Source organism: Megalobrama amblycephala, linkage group LG21 (genome assembly GCF_018812025.1).
Source record: "Megalobrama amblycephala isolate DHTTF-2021 linkage group LG21, ASM1881202v1, whole genome shotgun sequence".
NCBI classification, from domain to species: domain Eukaryota; kingdom Metazoa; phylum Chordata; class Actinopteri; order Cypriniformes; family Xenocyprididae; genus Megalobrama; species Megalobrama amblycephala.
This window is the reverse complement of record NC_063064.1, coordinates 2138361-2154242: the sequence shown is the minus strand read 5'-3', so window position 1 is coordinate 2154242 and position 15882 is coordinate 2138361. Positions and strand designations below refer to the sequence as shown.

At 40.0% G+C, this 15882-nt stretch overlaps 2 protein-coding genes across 2 annotated transcripts; one reads left to right on the top strand and one right to left on the bottom strand.

Moving 5' to 3' along the window:
* Positions 1-4146: 4146 nt before the first annotated feature.
* LOC125257204 (zinc finger MYM-type protein 1) lies at positions 4147-6182 on the bottom strand. Its single transcript, XM_048173672.1, has 3 exons — positions 5668-6182; positions 4869-5503; positions 4147-4817 (listed from the first exon to the last, which is right to left on the bottom strand). Exons 1-3 carry the CDS (start codon positions 6107-6109, stop codon positions 4302-4304), a joined length of 1593 nt encoding a protein of 530 aa, XP_048029629.1. The 5' UTR covers positions 6110-6182; the 3' UTR covers positions 4147-4301.
* A 7788-nt stretch (positions 6183-13970) lies between these two features.
* On the top strand, positions 13971-15261 carry LOC125256554 (NAD(P)(+)--arginine ADP-ribosyltransferase 2-like). Its single transcript, XM_048172631.1, has one exon. The coding sequence runs from the start codon at positions 14202-14204 to the stop codon at positions 14910-14912; it is 711 nt and encodes a 236-aa protein (XP_048028588.1). The 5' UTR covers positions 13971-14201; the 3' UTR covers positions 14913-15261.
* The last annotated feature ends 621 nt before the right edge of the window (positions 15262-15882 follow it).

Sequence of the window (15882 nt, the reverse complement as noted above, 5' to 3'; positions counted from 1 at the left end):
ATGACAAAAAGTCATGATTATTATCATTTATGAGCTACAGTCAAAATTATGACATAGCTTAGTAAATCATAACTGACATAAAAAGTCAAGATTATGACATACTAAATCATAATTGATTTAATGGAATTAAAGTCGAAATTAACTTTCTATGTCATAATTATGACTTTTTGTGACAATTTTGAACTTTTCATCTAAAAAATTAGTCATTATGATTGACAAAACCATGATTTTTTCTTATGTCATGCATATTTCATTAAGTCATTAATATTATAATTTGCAATAAAAATGAAAGCATTTTGCATCATTTGTAATGAGGTCAAAACATTCAAAATTTGATATATTGTGAATTTACTCATTATATGGCAAAAAAAAAAAAGCCAAAAATATAAATGAAGAGGGGAAAAAACTAATTTTGCTAATTTTAAAATAGAAATAGGTCACTAATTGTATACATTAAAATAAATAAAGCAGAACAAAACTTAATTATTTCAAAGCCTCAAATCTACTCTTTGAATAATTTATAACTTTTGTACTTATTGTGGATTTCTTGCTGCTTTCTCTTCTTTTTATATTTGTTTATCATAACATTTGATTTGATGTAATTAATATGTTATGTTCATTGTTGTTCATTGTTCAAATGATTGCAATAAAAAGAAGGTTCAAGGTTCAGCTCGAGCTGGTTTGGACGCCTGTGATGGTTTGTGACTTGAATCTTCACAGCCATGAAGTCTTCATATTGAACCCTTCCACACACTGCTTTAATGTGTATTAGCTGATCTACAGGTCTCCAGTTACTCTGTTCTCATTGATCTGAGGTGATTCAGCAGCTCTTCACACCCTCACATTACTTCAGAGGCTCATCTGGCTTCAACAGACCTAAAAATAAAGTTTCTATATATGGTATTAGTCACGTGACATCAACAGCAATGCTTTTAGCTAGCATCTACTTGTGTTTCATTCTGCTGCTTTTTGCTCTATCATCCAACAGGGTTTGTGTTTTCAAGGACGCGTGACTTTAAGTAAAATGTGCTGTTTAGGAAACAGACAGACAGCTGCTGTACTGAGCTGTAAACTAACTCTCCTCGGCTTTCAGAACTGAACGAGGCTTTCACTCAACTATCAGCTGTTTGGCCTTTTCATGTTGCTGAACGTCTGTTAACAATCAATATACTGTTATTATACTCTTATATAGGTCAGTTTTGACTGCACACCAAAGAATAGTTTGCTGATTTTTGCCATGAAAAGTAACATCTGTATTTTATTTTTTAAAGTATCTCAATTATTTTATTCTTAAAAAGGTCACACTAGTTTAGGATCCAATTCTCACTATTATCTATGACTTTTGTCTCAATAAACTCCTAATCATGCTTATTAATAGTTAGTAAGTCAGTTGTTAAGTTTAGGTATTGGGTAGATTAAGGGATGTAGAATAAGGTCATGCAGAATAAGGCATTATTATGTGCTTTATAAATACTAATAAACAGCCAATATCCAAGTAATATGCATGCTAATAAACTAGATAATAGTGAGAATTGGACCATAAACTAAAATCTTACCATTAAAACTTGTAATGTGTGTGTGTGTATTGACTATTTTTGTTCTATTTCAGCAGCGAAAATAGTTCCAAAGATCACAGAAACACTGTTTTCATCACTGAATGATTCAGCGTTTTGAATGAATTGGTTGAGTCAAAGATTCAATGACTCATTCATAAACTGCCTCATTCTTGCTTCAAATTCCAAACTGCATTTTCCCAGTTGTAGGGTGTTCCAAACAAAAGTCTGAATCCCTTCATGAAGGGTACATGCAATGGTCACTTCAAGGATGGTCATGTGACCCAGCGGATATTCGTGATTCATTTTCTAGATGGCGGGAGAGTTCGAGTTAATAAACTCATCAGACGTCTTACCTGGTCTTGCGTACTGGGTAATTTCACTATGCAAGCAGCACACATACCAGAGTTAGACAATAAAATTGCTGATTCATTATCTTGATTCAAATTCAGACGGTTATGGCCAGACGCTTCTCCATCAAGCCTCCACTGCCCTCCCTTCAGTCTAACTATCCTCGACTAAATTGACGCTCTAGAGCACCTGACCTCCTCAGCTAACCAATACTTGAGATTAGGACTGGCTAAATCCACAATAAAAACCAATGATTCTGTCTGGTCTTACTATTCTTCAATCTGTATTGCACATGCAGTTTCTACTGTTCCAGTTGACATCTCTACTGTATGTGGCTTCATCATCCATTGTTTTGAGTCCTAAAAATTGCCTTCATCCATTAAAGCTCTAACATCAGAAACTTCATCTAAGATGCTTGGTTCCCGAGATGCAGAGCCTTCTCAAAAATCAGCTGCGCACAGGTTTCTTTAGCTCATGTACTAACACACTCCTGGAAGCCGTATTTCAGCCTTTAAGATATGGGGAATTTAACCCTTCCCAAGACCTCTCACTGGCTGATATCTCACTGAAATCAAAACATTTTGAAATTCACCCATATCTCCTACCAATTCTGAATTTTGTCCTCTCTCTTTCATTATCCAGTATCTGAATTTCGCTCTCATTCGCATTCCAATGAGCCACTGTTTGCCACTGAGGACGGGAACATCATGACAAGATGTTGGTTCACACATCACCTCCTCTGCCAACATTGTGGTCTCGCCCGCAGCCTCTACACAGCATAGGAGCAGCTACAACAGCAGCTTCTACGGTCCCTGCTCCTATGCTCGAAAGAATGGGACGATGGACATCATCTGCTTTCCAACGCTACATTCACCCAGGATCTGATGACATATTGCGAGCACAGGAAAATATGAGCCACCACACTCTATAGACCCAACCCTTGTTTGAATACTACTTGACATATTCAAAAGTACCTTGTACTTAGTTTGATGGGGGTCTAACTTCAGTTTGTTTTTATAGTTCCTCTGAATGTGCATGATAAAATCTGATGAATAGCTCAGGGAACCGCGCTCCCTACCTTTGCAAAACTACCTTGTGATTTCAAGGAGCTGCGTTCCTCCGAGACTAACGTTATGAAGCAACGAGAATACTTTTTGTTTACGGCTTTATTCAACAATACCTAGAGATGGCCGATTTCAAAACACTGCTTCATGAAGCTTCGAAGCTTTACAAATCTTTTCTTTCGAATCAGTGGTTCGGAGCGTGAAATCGCCCATCACTAGATATTGTTGAATAAAGTCGTTATTTAGTTTTTTGGTGCACAAAAAGTATTCTCGACGCTCCATAACATTAAGGTTGGAAGTGTTAATTATCTTGCTGGCGATGCAGGCCTCACTGAGCCATCAGATTTGATCAAAAATATCTTCGTTTGTGTTCTGAAGATGAATGAAGGTCTTACAGAACGACATGAGGGTGAGTAATTAATGACAGAATTTTCATTTTTGGGTGAACTAACCCTTTAAACATAAATGTAATGTGTGAGCAGGGACGAGGCAGAGAATCCAAATGCAAGCACAAACATTTAACCCACAGAAGGCAGGAGAGCAATGGCAGAAACACACATAGAGGAGTATTGACCAACAAACAACAACTGAAGCACAGAGGTTTAAATAGACAGGTTAACAAGGGGCTGACGAGGGACAGGAGAAGGACTGGAAGACCGCCTTTAACATCCATACAGGGCACTTTGAATATTTGGTCATGCCGTTTGGGCTTTCTAACTCCCCAGTGGTCTTCCAGGCACTCGTCAACGATGTGCTCAGATACATGGTCGACTGGTTTGTATTTGTTTACCTCGACGACATCCTGATCTTCTCCCCGAGAATGAGCGTGAATATGTCCAGCACATCAGGTGAGTGCTCCAGCGGCTGCTTGAGAATCGCTTATTCGTGGAGGTGGAGAAGTGCAAGTTTCACACATGGTCGGACCCGTTCCTGGGATTTATTCTTTCACCCAAGGGTATCCGAATGGATCCCGCCAAGGTAAAAGCTGTGGCTGATTGGCGCACCCCAGATTCTCATAGTGCAGTCCAGCAAGAGGTGATTCATTCAGGATTTTAGCCAGGTCACCCTTCCTCTGACTGATCTCACCTCCACTCGAAAACGTTTCTGTTGGTCGTTGCAGGATCAGACTGCATTTACAAATTTAAAGAGTCACTTTGTTTCGGCTTCTATCCTTGTCAGTTCGTTGTGGAGGTGGATGCATCAGAGGTGGGAGTGACGGCAGTTTTGTCTCAGAGATCACCTTTGGATGACAGAATACATCCCTGTCAGTGGCGGCTACTGGTCTGTCAGAGAGGGGAAGCTCATTTTCGGCCTACATCATAAAATTGTCTATTTATTTAAAAGTAAATTCCGCCCTACGTTCCTTTTCAAGAAAATGGTCTGTGACCCTGTCGTACCAACTAGGAGTCTTTTCAAGTGACTTGACCAGTGTCCTCTCAATGGCCAGCAGAGCTAGGCTGCTTAAACGGCCTTGGCCCATTGTGTTTCGGGTGTAGGACTTGAGTCGCTTTAAACAGGAGAAGCTCCTTTCTACACCTGCAGATGTAGCTCCAATTGTTGCCACTAATGAGAACAGTTTGTAAAGCTGAGGCATTGCACTGTCCAACTCCATGTCTTTAAGGAACACCAAGTAATCACACAGCTTTCCCCTGTTACCCTGCAAGTCCTGATCTGAATACAGGACTTGAAGTTCTGACCTCAGTCTTCCTGAATCAAAGTGATGGCCATAACTTTTCAGGACACTTTGGAAGGCCTCCTCTGGAAATACCTGTCTCATGTCATCAAATTTCCCTGGATTGACTAATTCTAAGAAGAGCATGCTTTCCAAATTTGAAAAACGTCGAGGAATCTGCTCCAAGATGTTATCAAGGATGGCCATGTACAGATTTCTGTATCACACTTGGGGATCCTGCAATTGGGTCAGACGGCGCTTTCTCATGGGCTCATCTCGTGGGTCTGATGTGAGATCTGCTGTTTTGGCATAAATGGCTTGGAAAGCCCCCTCTGACCTCTTCTCTTTGACAAATGCAAGAAGAGATTCAATTCTGTTCTTGCAGTAAAGAACATACATCGCCCTCTGCTGGACAATATCAAAGACCACATCAGTCTCAGAGAAGATTTGTTCATATGTGTACAACATGAACACAAACTCAAAATCCTCCAGTTTCCTCACAAAGCCTTTGGCACAATCCAGTGTATCATCATCCATTGTTGTATCTGCAATGATGTTCTCAAATGTCTGCAGGAGGCCATCATAATTGTTTGCCACAGTGCTCACTATCCGTGATGTGAAATTCCATCGAGTAGGAGCGTTTCTGGGCAACCTTGAACAGCCTGCAGACTCCAGAAAAGATGTCCTCTTTGTGGATTTTGAAAAAAATGTGGCAAATCCAGAGAGTGATGCAAAAAAAATTCTGCACTCAGGCAAGCATTTAGCCCCCTGTGACAGCACCAGATTCAGTCGGTGTGCATAGCAATGCACAAACATTGCACTGGGGGCTATTGCTTTCACTTTGGCCTGCAGACCATTGAGATCTGAAGCCATGACAGCAGCCCCATCATAGGTCTGTGCCACAAGCTTGTCCTTAAAATTGTAGCCCTGCATGTTCTCATTTAATATTTCAAAAACGGACTGGGCATCTCGCCCCCCCCCCCCCCCGAAACATCAAAAAATCCAATAAAGCGCTCCTGAATTTTACCTGCACTATCCACATAGCGAACAATGACAGAGAGTTGGGCACGGCAGGATATATCAGTTGTTTCATCCACCTGCCATCCAAAAAAGGGAGCATCCTGAATTTCATCTCTGATCTGATCAGAAACGGTGGCTGCAAGAGCAGTGATCAAATCATTTTGAATAGTATGGGACATACCAGAAAACACAGTTGAGGACTCGAATTGTGTGGACAGGACAGAGTCATATTTAGCTAATGTTTCTGTGAACTCCCTGTAATTCCCCTTGTTGGATGATTCACTACTCTCATCATGTCCCCTAAATGACAGCTCCTGCCGGCCAAGCAAGGATGTCACATCAATAAGGCGGTTTAGGAAGGCCCTGTTTTGTTTGACTATTTCATTATGTTTAGCCACTTGAATGCGAGCACCTTCATTTATTGCATGCTCAACCCTGATCCTGCCCATGCAACTTAATCTTGCACATGCACTCACATGTTCATTGCTCTTTTCATGTCTTTTATATGCCCTGTCAAAGTTAGACAGATCTTCAAACCCCACCTTTGAATGAATGAAGGAATGAATGAATGAATGAACGATCTAAAAAAAAAAATTTAAACTCTGTAAAACTGAAACAAGGAATGTGGTGTATAATTGTGTGAAATGTATGATGAAAATCAAGCAATTTCGCCAGGCAAATATCAAAGAAATAGGTTGCAGCAGTTTTTATTTCGACTGAACTTGAGAAATCCACGATGGGACTGAGCGCGAATAGCTTCAGTGATTCCTTATAGTACAGAATCGCTGTCAGTCAAAAGGAGATGCAGTCTTTCGACAGACCCTCCAATCATCACGCAGAAGCTCGGAGTCCGGGCCAGCCCACTCCCCATTCACCCCCAGAGACGCTGAGCGTCCGTGGGCGGGACATAATCGCAGCGTTTATCCAATGACCGTCTAGTTTCGAAGCGCTGAAAAAAACTGTTCAAAGCAGCCCCATTGAAGTCAATGGACGCTGGGCTTCAATAGGGAAATGCACTGTGACGCTGCGGGAATGTATGAGAAGGAAATCGAGTCAGCCGACCTGCTATATGTAACTGATTCTGAACGAACTCGTCTTTGAGATGAACGTTTTCTAACGCATTTTTAGTCAATAAAATGTTAATACAATAGTACATATTTGACCATTAATTTTGTGACATTATAAGGGAAGCCAAGCTTCCCTTGCAGTCTTAAAGAAATCGCCACTGATCCCTGTGCCTTTTTTCTCATCGTTTAACTCCCTCGGAGCAGAATTACGACATCGGGAATAGGGAGTTACTGGCTGTTAAGTTGGCCCTGGAGGAGAGGCGCACTGGTTAGAGGGTGGGGGGGTCCCTTTTATCGTTTGGACTGCTCATAGGTATATCCGCACCACTAAACAGCTAAATTCCTGACAGGCACTGTTTTTTGGTCATTTCAGGTTTAACATCTCCTACCACCCAGGGCCCAAAAACGATAAGCCAGAGGTGCTTTTGCGAATCTTTGAGGCTGAAGTTAGATCAACCTCGCTGTCTGTTCTGCCTCCTGAATGGGTGGTGGCAGTGGTCACCTGGGGGGTGGAGTACAGAGTCCGCACAGCACTGCACAACGTCACAGTTCCTGCGGAGTGCCCAGAGAGCCTGTTGTTTGTGCCTGAATCAGTCCGAACTGGCGTCCTACAGTGGGCCACTCATCCAAACTATTTTTTATGTTAATCAAGCAGCAGTTTTGGTGGCCATCCATGCCATGGGACGCTCATCAGTTCGTGTAGGCCTGTCCAGTTTGTGCTGCGGGCAAAGGCTCCAATCAACCCCCGGCAGGGGTTCTCTAGCTGCACAAGTCACACAAAGCTGTGGACTTTGTCACAGGCCTACCTCTGTCTAGTGGCAACATGGTAGTCCTCACTGTGGTGGACAGGTTCTCGAAGGCGGCCCATTTTATTCCCCTCCCCAAATTGCCTTCAGCGAGGGAGACAGCGACTTGTCTTAGATCACGTTTTCCATATTCATGGCCTCCCCGTGAACGTGGTCTCTGACAGGGGTCCACAATTTGTGTCTAAGTTTTAGACAGAGTTCTGTCAACAGCTGGGGTCAACTGCAAGTCTATCCTCCGGGTATCACCCGCAGACTAACAGTCAGGCCAAACATGCTAGCCAGGATCTGGAGAGGGTCTTGCGCTGTGTGGCGTCTGTGGAACCGTCATCTTGGAGTTCCAGATTAACCATGGTCGAGTATGCGCATAATCTACAGGTTTGTCTCCCTTCCAGTGCTATTTAGGCTACTAGCCACCATTATTCCCCTCCCAAGAATCCTGTTGTTCCTTTCGCACATGGGAAACAAGGTGTTGGCGGACCATCACAGTACAAAGCCCCCACTTTATGTGTGTGGTCAGAAGGTCTTAAGTTATCTTCCCAGGACATTCCTATCAGACTTCCCTCATGTAAACTGGGACCCAAAATTATTGGACCATTTTCAATTCAATTCAAGTCACATTTATTTGTATATAGCGCTTTTCAAAAACACATATAGTTTCAAAGCAGCTTTACAGAGAATGCATGTCAACAATTTAGAGTAATCTGTTATCAGAGATGGCTGTGTCCAATTTTGTAATTTCAGCAATGCACATATATAAATCACTTAGTTAGCTAACAATGAATTAATTTAAGATAGAAGCAAGCAGGGCGAGCAGGGCGGGCAAGAGCCGTGAGGGAACGGCGCGAGGCCGGTGATGCGAGAGTTAACAAGCTCCTCCGTGAGAGACTCAAGGCCGGTGCACCTCACAGGTGGAGCTCGTTAACTCTCGCGTCACCGGCCTCGCGCCGTTCCCTCACGGCTCTCGCCTGCCCTGCTCACCACACTGATGTACTCTAGTGACCTTGGGACGGGCATCCTGAGATAAAACAGAAAAGCAAATGGAGAATATATAGTGTAGATGCAGTTCATAACATTACGCAAAGATATTCATGTACAATTGATCTGATATAACTGGAGTACATTTACTATCACTAAGGTGCTCAGTCCGGTGTTGGTTTGACTCAAACTAACCAGTTTAAGAATATCCACCAGGTCTCTCATGTCTCCAAGATCAAGCCTGTCATTTGTTCCCCCCTTCAGCCCCAGACCTCTGCCCCTCCACCTCCCAGATTCATTGAGGGGTCGCCGGCTTATATGGTACATTGGCTCCTTGATGTGAGACAAAGGGGTAGAGGTCATCAATACCTAGTAGACTGGGCGGGTTATGGTCCGGAGGAGAGATGCTGGGTTCCGGCTCATGACATTCTGAATCGTGCTCTCACACTGAACAATTCCATCATGGTGAGTCCGGGCATCCCTAGGGATGGGGGCTACTGTCACAGTTCAGGGTGCATCATTGGCTTCCCCCTGTTTGTGCGAGTCCTGATTTCCCTCACCTGTCGCTTGTTACCATTTCCCCTTATAATCTCTGCTGTGTCTGACCCTTGTCAGGAGATAATTGCATGCTCGTCTCATGTTTTTTTGGCTTTGTTATGTTTGTGATCTATGCCTTACCTCTTTTCACCGTTGTGCCCAGGATGCTTAGACAAGTGATGCTCGCAGCTCTATCCTATGTGGGCACTGTATCTTGGGATCTCCACAGCCTGTGCTATCCGCTGAGCACTACGGACAGCTCTGGAGCTCCCGTACATACTTTATATTTTTTGTTGTTCACTTTGTTCATAAATTCTTTGCATTTGAGTCCTCTGTTAGTTTCATCTGAGCATAGAAGCCAGTCCCTTTTGAAGTTCGAGTCGTGTCTGACAACTGAATATGCTGGAGTTTGTTATTGGATGAGTGAGGATTTTTCTTGAAACCTTCCCCAACAACCTTTGGTGATGTAGGTGCTGCTTGATATTATTTTAGGCTTTCTGACCCCAAAACCCAACTAATCTCTGCAATTCTCCAGTTGTGATTCTTGGAGAGCCAAACAACACTGTTTAAAAGACTGGACTTAAAACCAAGTACGATTTCAGAGATCAAAGTAATGATGCCATCTTTGATTATTATTATTTTTTTTAAAACAATACTTTATTAAATTGATCAAAAATAACCATCAGGAGTCCACTTAAGAACAATATACAGGATAATGAACTGACAATATATTAACTATAAGTTTTTGCATGCACAGCAGACCAAAAAAGTCACACAGCCCAGTCCTCTTATAAACTTCATTCAGTAATCTAGATTGAATGTTAAATTCCCACATATACACCTATAAATGAATGTAGAATGTTTTTTTTTCCACACATGTTTGACCCTTAAAGGATTAGTTTACTTTCAAATGAAAATTAGTCCAAGCTTTACTCACCCTCAAGCCAAGTCGGGTGTTTATTAACCCTCCGGAGCCTTGTGGAATATGTTTATGATGGATGTGGATGGAAGTTCTTTCTTCAGCTCATACTCATTTGGTAAGGCATACTGCGATTATAAAGCTTGGATGTGTCAGGATATTTATTAATACATCTCCAGTTGTGTTCATCAGAAAGAATAAAGTCATACACACCTAGGATGGCTTGAGGGTGAGTAAAGCTTGGGCTAATTTTCAGTTGAAAGTGAACTAATCCTTGTAGCAAATTAGCTCAAAATAAATATGAATAATTAATCATAACTAGTTATAATTAATTATTAAAGGTCCCGTTTTTCGTGGTTTTTTGAAGCTTTGATTGTGTTTATAGTGTGCAATATAACATGTGTTCATGTTTCGCGTGTAAAAAAACACAGTATTTTTCACATAATTTACTTATCTGTATACCGCTGTTTCCACTGTCATAAAAACGGGCTGATGACTTCCTTGTTCTATGAAGTCCCTCCTTCAGAAATACGTAACGAGTTCTGATTGTGCCAGCGGTTCCTGTGTTGTGATTCGACAGCAGTTTAGTGCTCCTTGCCCGGAAAGGTCACGCCTCTTACCATAACGTGGAGATGCACGCGCTCAGTGTTATTGTAAACATGTCTTTAATTTTACCCTATCAATTTGAGCCGGAATCAGACCCGGTGATTGGACTGCAGGATGAAAATAACAGCGTTTCGACGACATGGCGACAAACACACTCTACAAACGCAACTCTTGTGTATTCCTGTGGGCGGAGGTTAGTCAAAAAACTGTTTTAGTGACGTCATTAAAGAAGGAAGTAGAGGGATGTAGTCCAAACTGGCCGTTCGATGTAGGCGACTTCTGTTAAATAAAATATCTCGCTTGGCATTGAACTTTGAGCTTTAAAAATTTAAAAATTTTATTTATACTCTAACAACAACATTACACACTAACTAAAGTTTGAAACATGGGATCACGAAGAACGGGACCTTTAATATTTGGATCAGTTAATAAAATTAACTTAATGTAATAAAATTAATTTTACCATCAATTAACCCGTTGTCCAATGAACACACAGTGTTAATTGTTTATTAATTCTAAGAAATGTTCATTTCCAGGTTATGGGAAATAACAATCTTATTGTAAAGTACTACTAAAAGCCTGTAGTCGGGATCGACATGAATAGGGACTCCAGTATATGAGCACAAAACACAGACAACTTTACATGTGACATGAACAAGACTTTATTAACTAGACTAAACACTTAAACTACTCTAACATTCACACACATACATGCATACAGTTTACCAAGAGAGAGAGAGAGCTAAAGCAGAGTACAGGAAGCAAGAAGTTACAGCATTGTTGGACATTCAGCAGATCAACAGCCTTGAGCAAACCATCAGTTTAGTTTTAACAGGCCCTTCTTTAAAAGGGGTAAGGATACTCAATGTATCCGATAATGAGACTAAGTTTTATACTTGCATGTCTCTCCAAGTTGAATTAAAACTGTCCTGATGCAATTTGTGGAGGCTCCCGTTGAATCTTTGCTGATGTTGTCTTGATGAAAGAGAACCAGTTGGATTCAGAGGATCTTTGGTGAATGGAAGGTCTAGGCCGAGGCCTGGCACAAGCTTGGGGTTCCTTAGAAGCTTCTAGCTTCTTACAGCATCATCTTAACATCAGCATTTGTCAGTAAAAGAGAAGAAGAGGAGGAAGAGCACGAAGAGAAGGGGCTTTGATCTTGTGATCAATGAATATAAGGGGTGAAGATGTCACACCCTCTTGAGGTGTCTGAGCCAATAAGGAGTTTCCCTTTCAGAGGGAAGTTTTACGAGTCTTTGTTCTGTAGCAAGATATTAGCATAAGACACTGGATTGGATGAATGAGAGAATAACCTTCTAGATTCTTATAATACTAACATGTCACAGAGTTAGTAACATGTAACATGAATTACCAAATAGGAAATGAAAGTTGGAGTCCGTAGATACCAAACATGCTGCCAATGTGATCTCAGTTAACTATACATTTGCAACTATGGAACATTAATACCAAAATAGTTCAAAAGAGAGAATTAATACATAGAATAAAGCCTATAAAAGGAAAGTCATAAGATGGGAAAATTGGATACGTGTTTATAAATTTCCCAAGTGGTTATATAGAGAATACATAGGATTAAGAGAGTTTATTTGTCCTTCTCAGGAAGAATGAGTCACTAGTCTCCACAGCATTCTTCCGGATCATAAAAGTACCATATATCTGTAACAGGACACCTAGGTTGGCCTGTGTGGGCCACATTTGGGATGCTGGTTGCAGTTTTAGGGGGATGGGTTCAGAGAACTTCGATAGTGAGAGTGAGTTTATGGGTAATTCATTAAATACAATGAATAATTGTGTGGCTGATTGGTCCAGATGCTACATCCTTTAACTTAGATATCAGAAGTGCAAAAGTTTGTATAAGATTAGGTTCATTTGTGTCCTCTTCTCTTATCTGACACCTGTAGGAAAAAGAAGTGAACTGGCAGTGCAGTGGCACACATTAAGCCTCAGATATACTGTATCTGTTACATGTTCATCTTAGTTTCATGGACTTTTAGTTTGTTTTCATATGTCATCCTTATGTCTTCCTTTGTTCCTTTTTTCCCGCCACCTTTTAGTTGTCATGGTAATTCATTTAGTCATGACAGGTGTTGTCTGGTATTGCTTGTGTCAACTTGTGTTGTAGCACACTGTTACGTTTTTGGATTACCTTTAAGTCTTGTAAATAAACCTTGTTGGATTTCTATATTCGTCTTTGTCTTCCTGGGAGCAACTATATAATAATTTGACTACTACTGTTTGCAGTGATAAAGAACAATACAAAGTTATAACATTAACATGGTATTCACATACCTTTTTATATGATCACAAACCACAGATTGATAAGAAACTAAATGGCTGCAAGTCCAATTACATTATAGCAATATAATTTGATAAGGATATTCTGGACACACAGGTTCGTTCTGGATCATTTGCATCATCAAATGTTTAAATTCAAGGCTGTGAAGAGAAAAGGTGAAATGCTTGGAAAGGGAAGCAACCTGTGTAGTGACATTCAAGAAACAAACTTATAATATAATATATAATCTCTCTTGAATGTGAAGATCGGAAGCGTTCTACATTATTATTTTAGATCAATCAAAAGCATAAGGGTAGAGAAAGATGTGGATATAACACTTAATCCGGATTACTGAATGAGGTTTGGGATGTGTGACTCCAACTAAAAATTGTTATTGTTGATATTGCTATAATATATTGTGTTTTATAGTAGTCTAAAAAACAATGGCATCAATGCATGACATTTGAAATTGCATTTTGTCATCAGTCCAGTCCACACAAGATGTTCTTCTAGTGCTACAAAATAAAATTGTCCAGACTTCTTCATTGTCTGTATTTTAGGCTTGAGGTTGCATTTCAAAAGAGCTCAAGATCATGCCTGTAATCAAAGGGGTTCAATAACTACAAGCGATATTTATCCTACTTGTACATTTGATCCAACTTTTAATTTCTATTCTTTTTATTTTATTCACTTCCTTACTATAGTTACCTGCCTACATGATAATAAGAGATTGTACTGCCTCATTAAGCATAATTTCTTATCATACATGACGCTCCAGAACACTCATACACACATGCGCGCACATTATATCCAATATAAAAAGGCAAGCTTTCCCATCTCTTGGTTTGAAGATCGCTGTTGTCGTCAGGCTGTGAGTGAATTACTTTCTTCTCTCCTCTCATCGTTACACCTGAGCTCTTAAAAAAAATAACAAAGAGACAAGAATATTCTCAGGTAAGGTCAATATAACTCTTCCATCAGCGAACATCAGGTGATTATTTCAGACAGTTCTGCTATCTGACAGAAAATATCAGTTACATATAATTAAAACTACGTGTATTTTGTAAGAATTTGGTGCACATTTGCAGGTTTTGCACATATTTAGTGTTTGTGAGATGCTGTTGTGTTTCTAGTTGTCTTTCAGCATCTGTTCTTCACTAGATCTACTAAATCAAGATGCTGTTGATCATTAAAGCTCTTCTCTTTTTAGCTGCTCTAGGACAGGTAAGCTTGTGATCTGGTTGAATATTACAGACATTAATACTGATCATGTGATCATTATGGTTCGTGTTGCTGCAGGATCACAGAGCTGCTGCTGCTGAAGAGATAGCATTGAATATGGCACCGGACTCTTTTGATGACCGGTATGTTGGTTGTACAGAAACAATGGAGAAACTGGTGAACACAGAATATCTAAGGAAAGAATTAGAAAAGTCTGGAGACTTTAGAAATGCTTGGGAAGCTGGAAAAAATCAATTCAAAGCAGCAGCAGATAACTTGAAAAGGAATCATTTAATTGCTATGTATGTGTACACTTTGGATACAGTATATGGAGACTTCAATGCAGCAGTTCGTACTGGTAAAAAAAAATACAAAGACAAGACATTCAAATGGTTTTCACTTCACTTTCTGTTAACAAAAGCACTACAGATTCTGAAGAAAACACAAAAGAAGAGTTATTCAACTATTTATCGTGGTACACGATCTACATTTAAGGGGGAAAGGGACATGACATTTCGTTTTGGCTCATTTACATCCTTTTCTCTTAATAAAGTTGTAGCACAGGGATTTGCAAGAATTCCTGGAAAACATTCTGGAACTGGAACTTGTTTTGAAATCAGTGATTATAAAGGTGCTGAGGTGTCAAAATATTCTAGGTATCCTGGTGAGAAAGAGGTGCTGATTCCTCCTTATGAGATGTTTAAAGTCACTGATGTCAGGACAAATGATTGGTGTAACACAGTGTTTGTGTTGAAAAGTGCTGGGGAAAAAAGTTACCTCAACTGTGCTCTAATCAAAACAAATATTCTTTCAAAACTTTATGGATGATGTGGCAAAGGCTAAAATGTCTTTTATTGTATTTCTGCAAATTAAAATAATAAAAACAAAATGCTCTAAAATATTATATAACTAATAACTTAAAATTAAATTAAACATCCTACTTGACAGTGACTTGACAGGTTATTTCTGAAATTTTATTTTTTTCTCTCTTAACACACTACTCCGTTTGTTGTATCATTATCATTATCTGAGGAACAGATATCTTAATGTTTTTCCTGTCATCCTCAGCCTGTTCCTGTTGTCAAATAAATACAAATGTGAGAATAAAAGTGAGAGTGTTGCTTTTGTTTATCATTATGTTACTCTGTCCTGATGACTGAAAGGAATTACTATAGAAGTGAGAGCGTTACAGCTTCCAGCCATGCTCTTCCATGAAAAAGAGGCAGATTTACAAAGAACAGATTGTAATCCTGTTGATAGAAATACAAACTTGTGATGCTATTTGAGCAGTTTGTGTGGATGTTTGTGTTTGTTTTCCTACAAATGTAGAAATACAATAGATTAGAGCACTGTATAACATTGCTGAAATAAGTCACATCGCTTAACACAGTAAACTAATGACGCAGTTACAATAAGACTGCGCTGATCAAAATGGCATTGTTAAAGCGCGTCTTTGATAATCAGGTAAGGAAAAGTGCAAATGGCATACTAAAAAGTGTGTCACTTTATAGTATGCCATTTTCACTTCCTTATTTGTGTATTTTTAAAGTACCTGATTGTGAGTCAATCAGGGTTAGGGTTAGAGTTAGGGTTATTGAAACTGTAGTTTCAATATATTTTCCTTGGATGGACATAATTAATAATGTATTTGCATCAGCTATGTTAACAGCAATAATAAGAAATTTCTGTAAGAACAGCTAATCAGCTGATGGACCGTGCTGGCTCCATTCATCAAGTTTAATTAAAATGGCTACATGACGACACACAAGTGCCCTGCTTCCTCCAAAGTCCCTCTTCA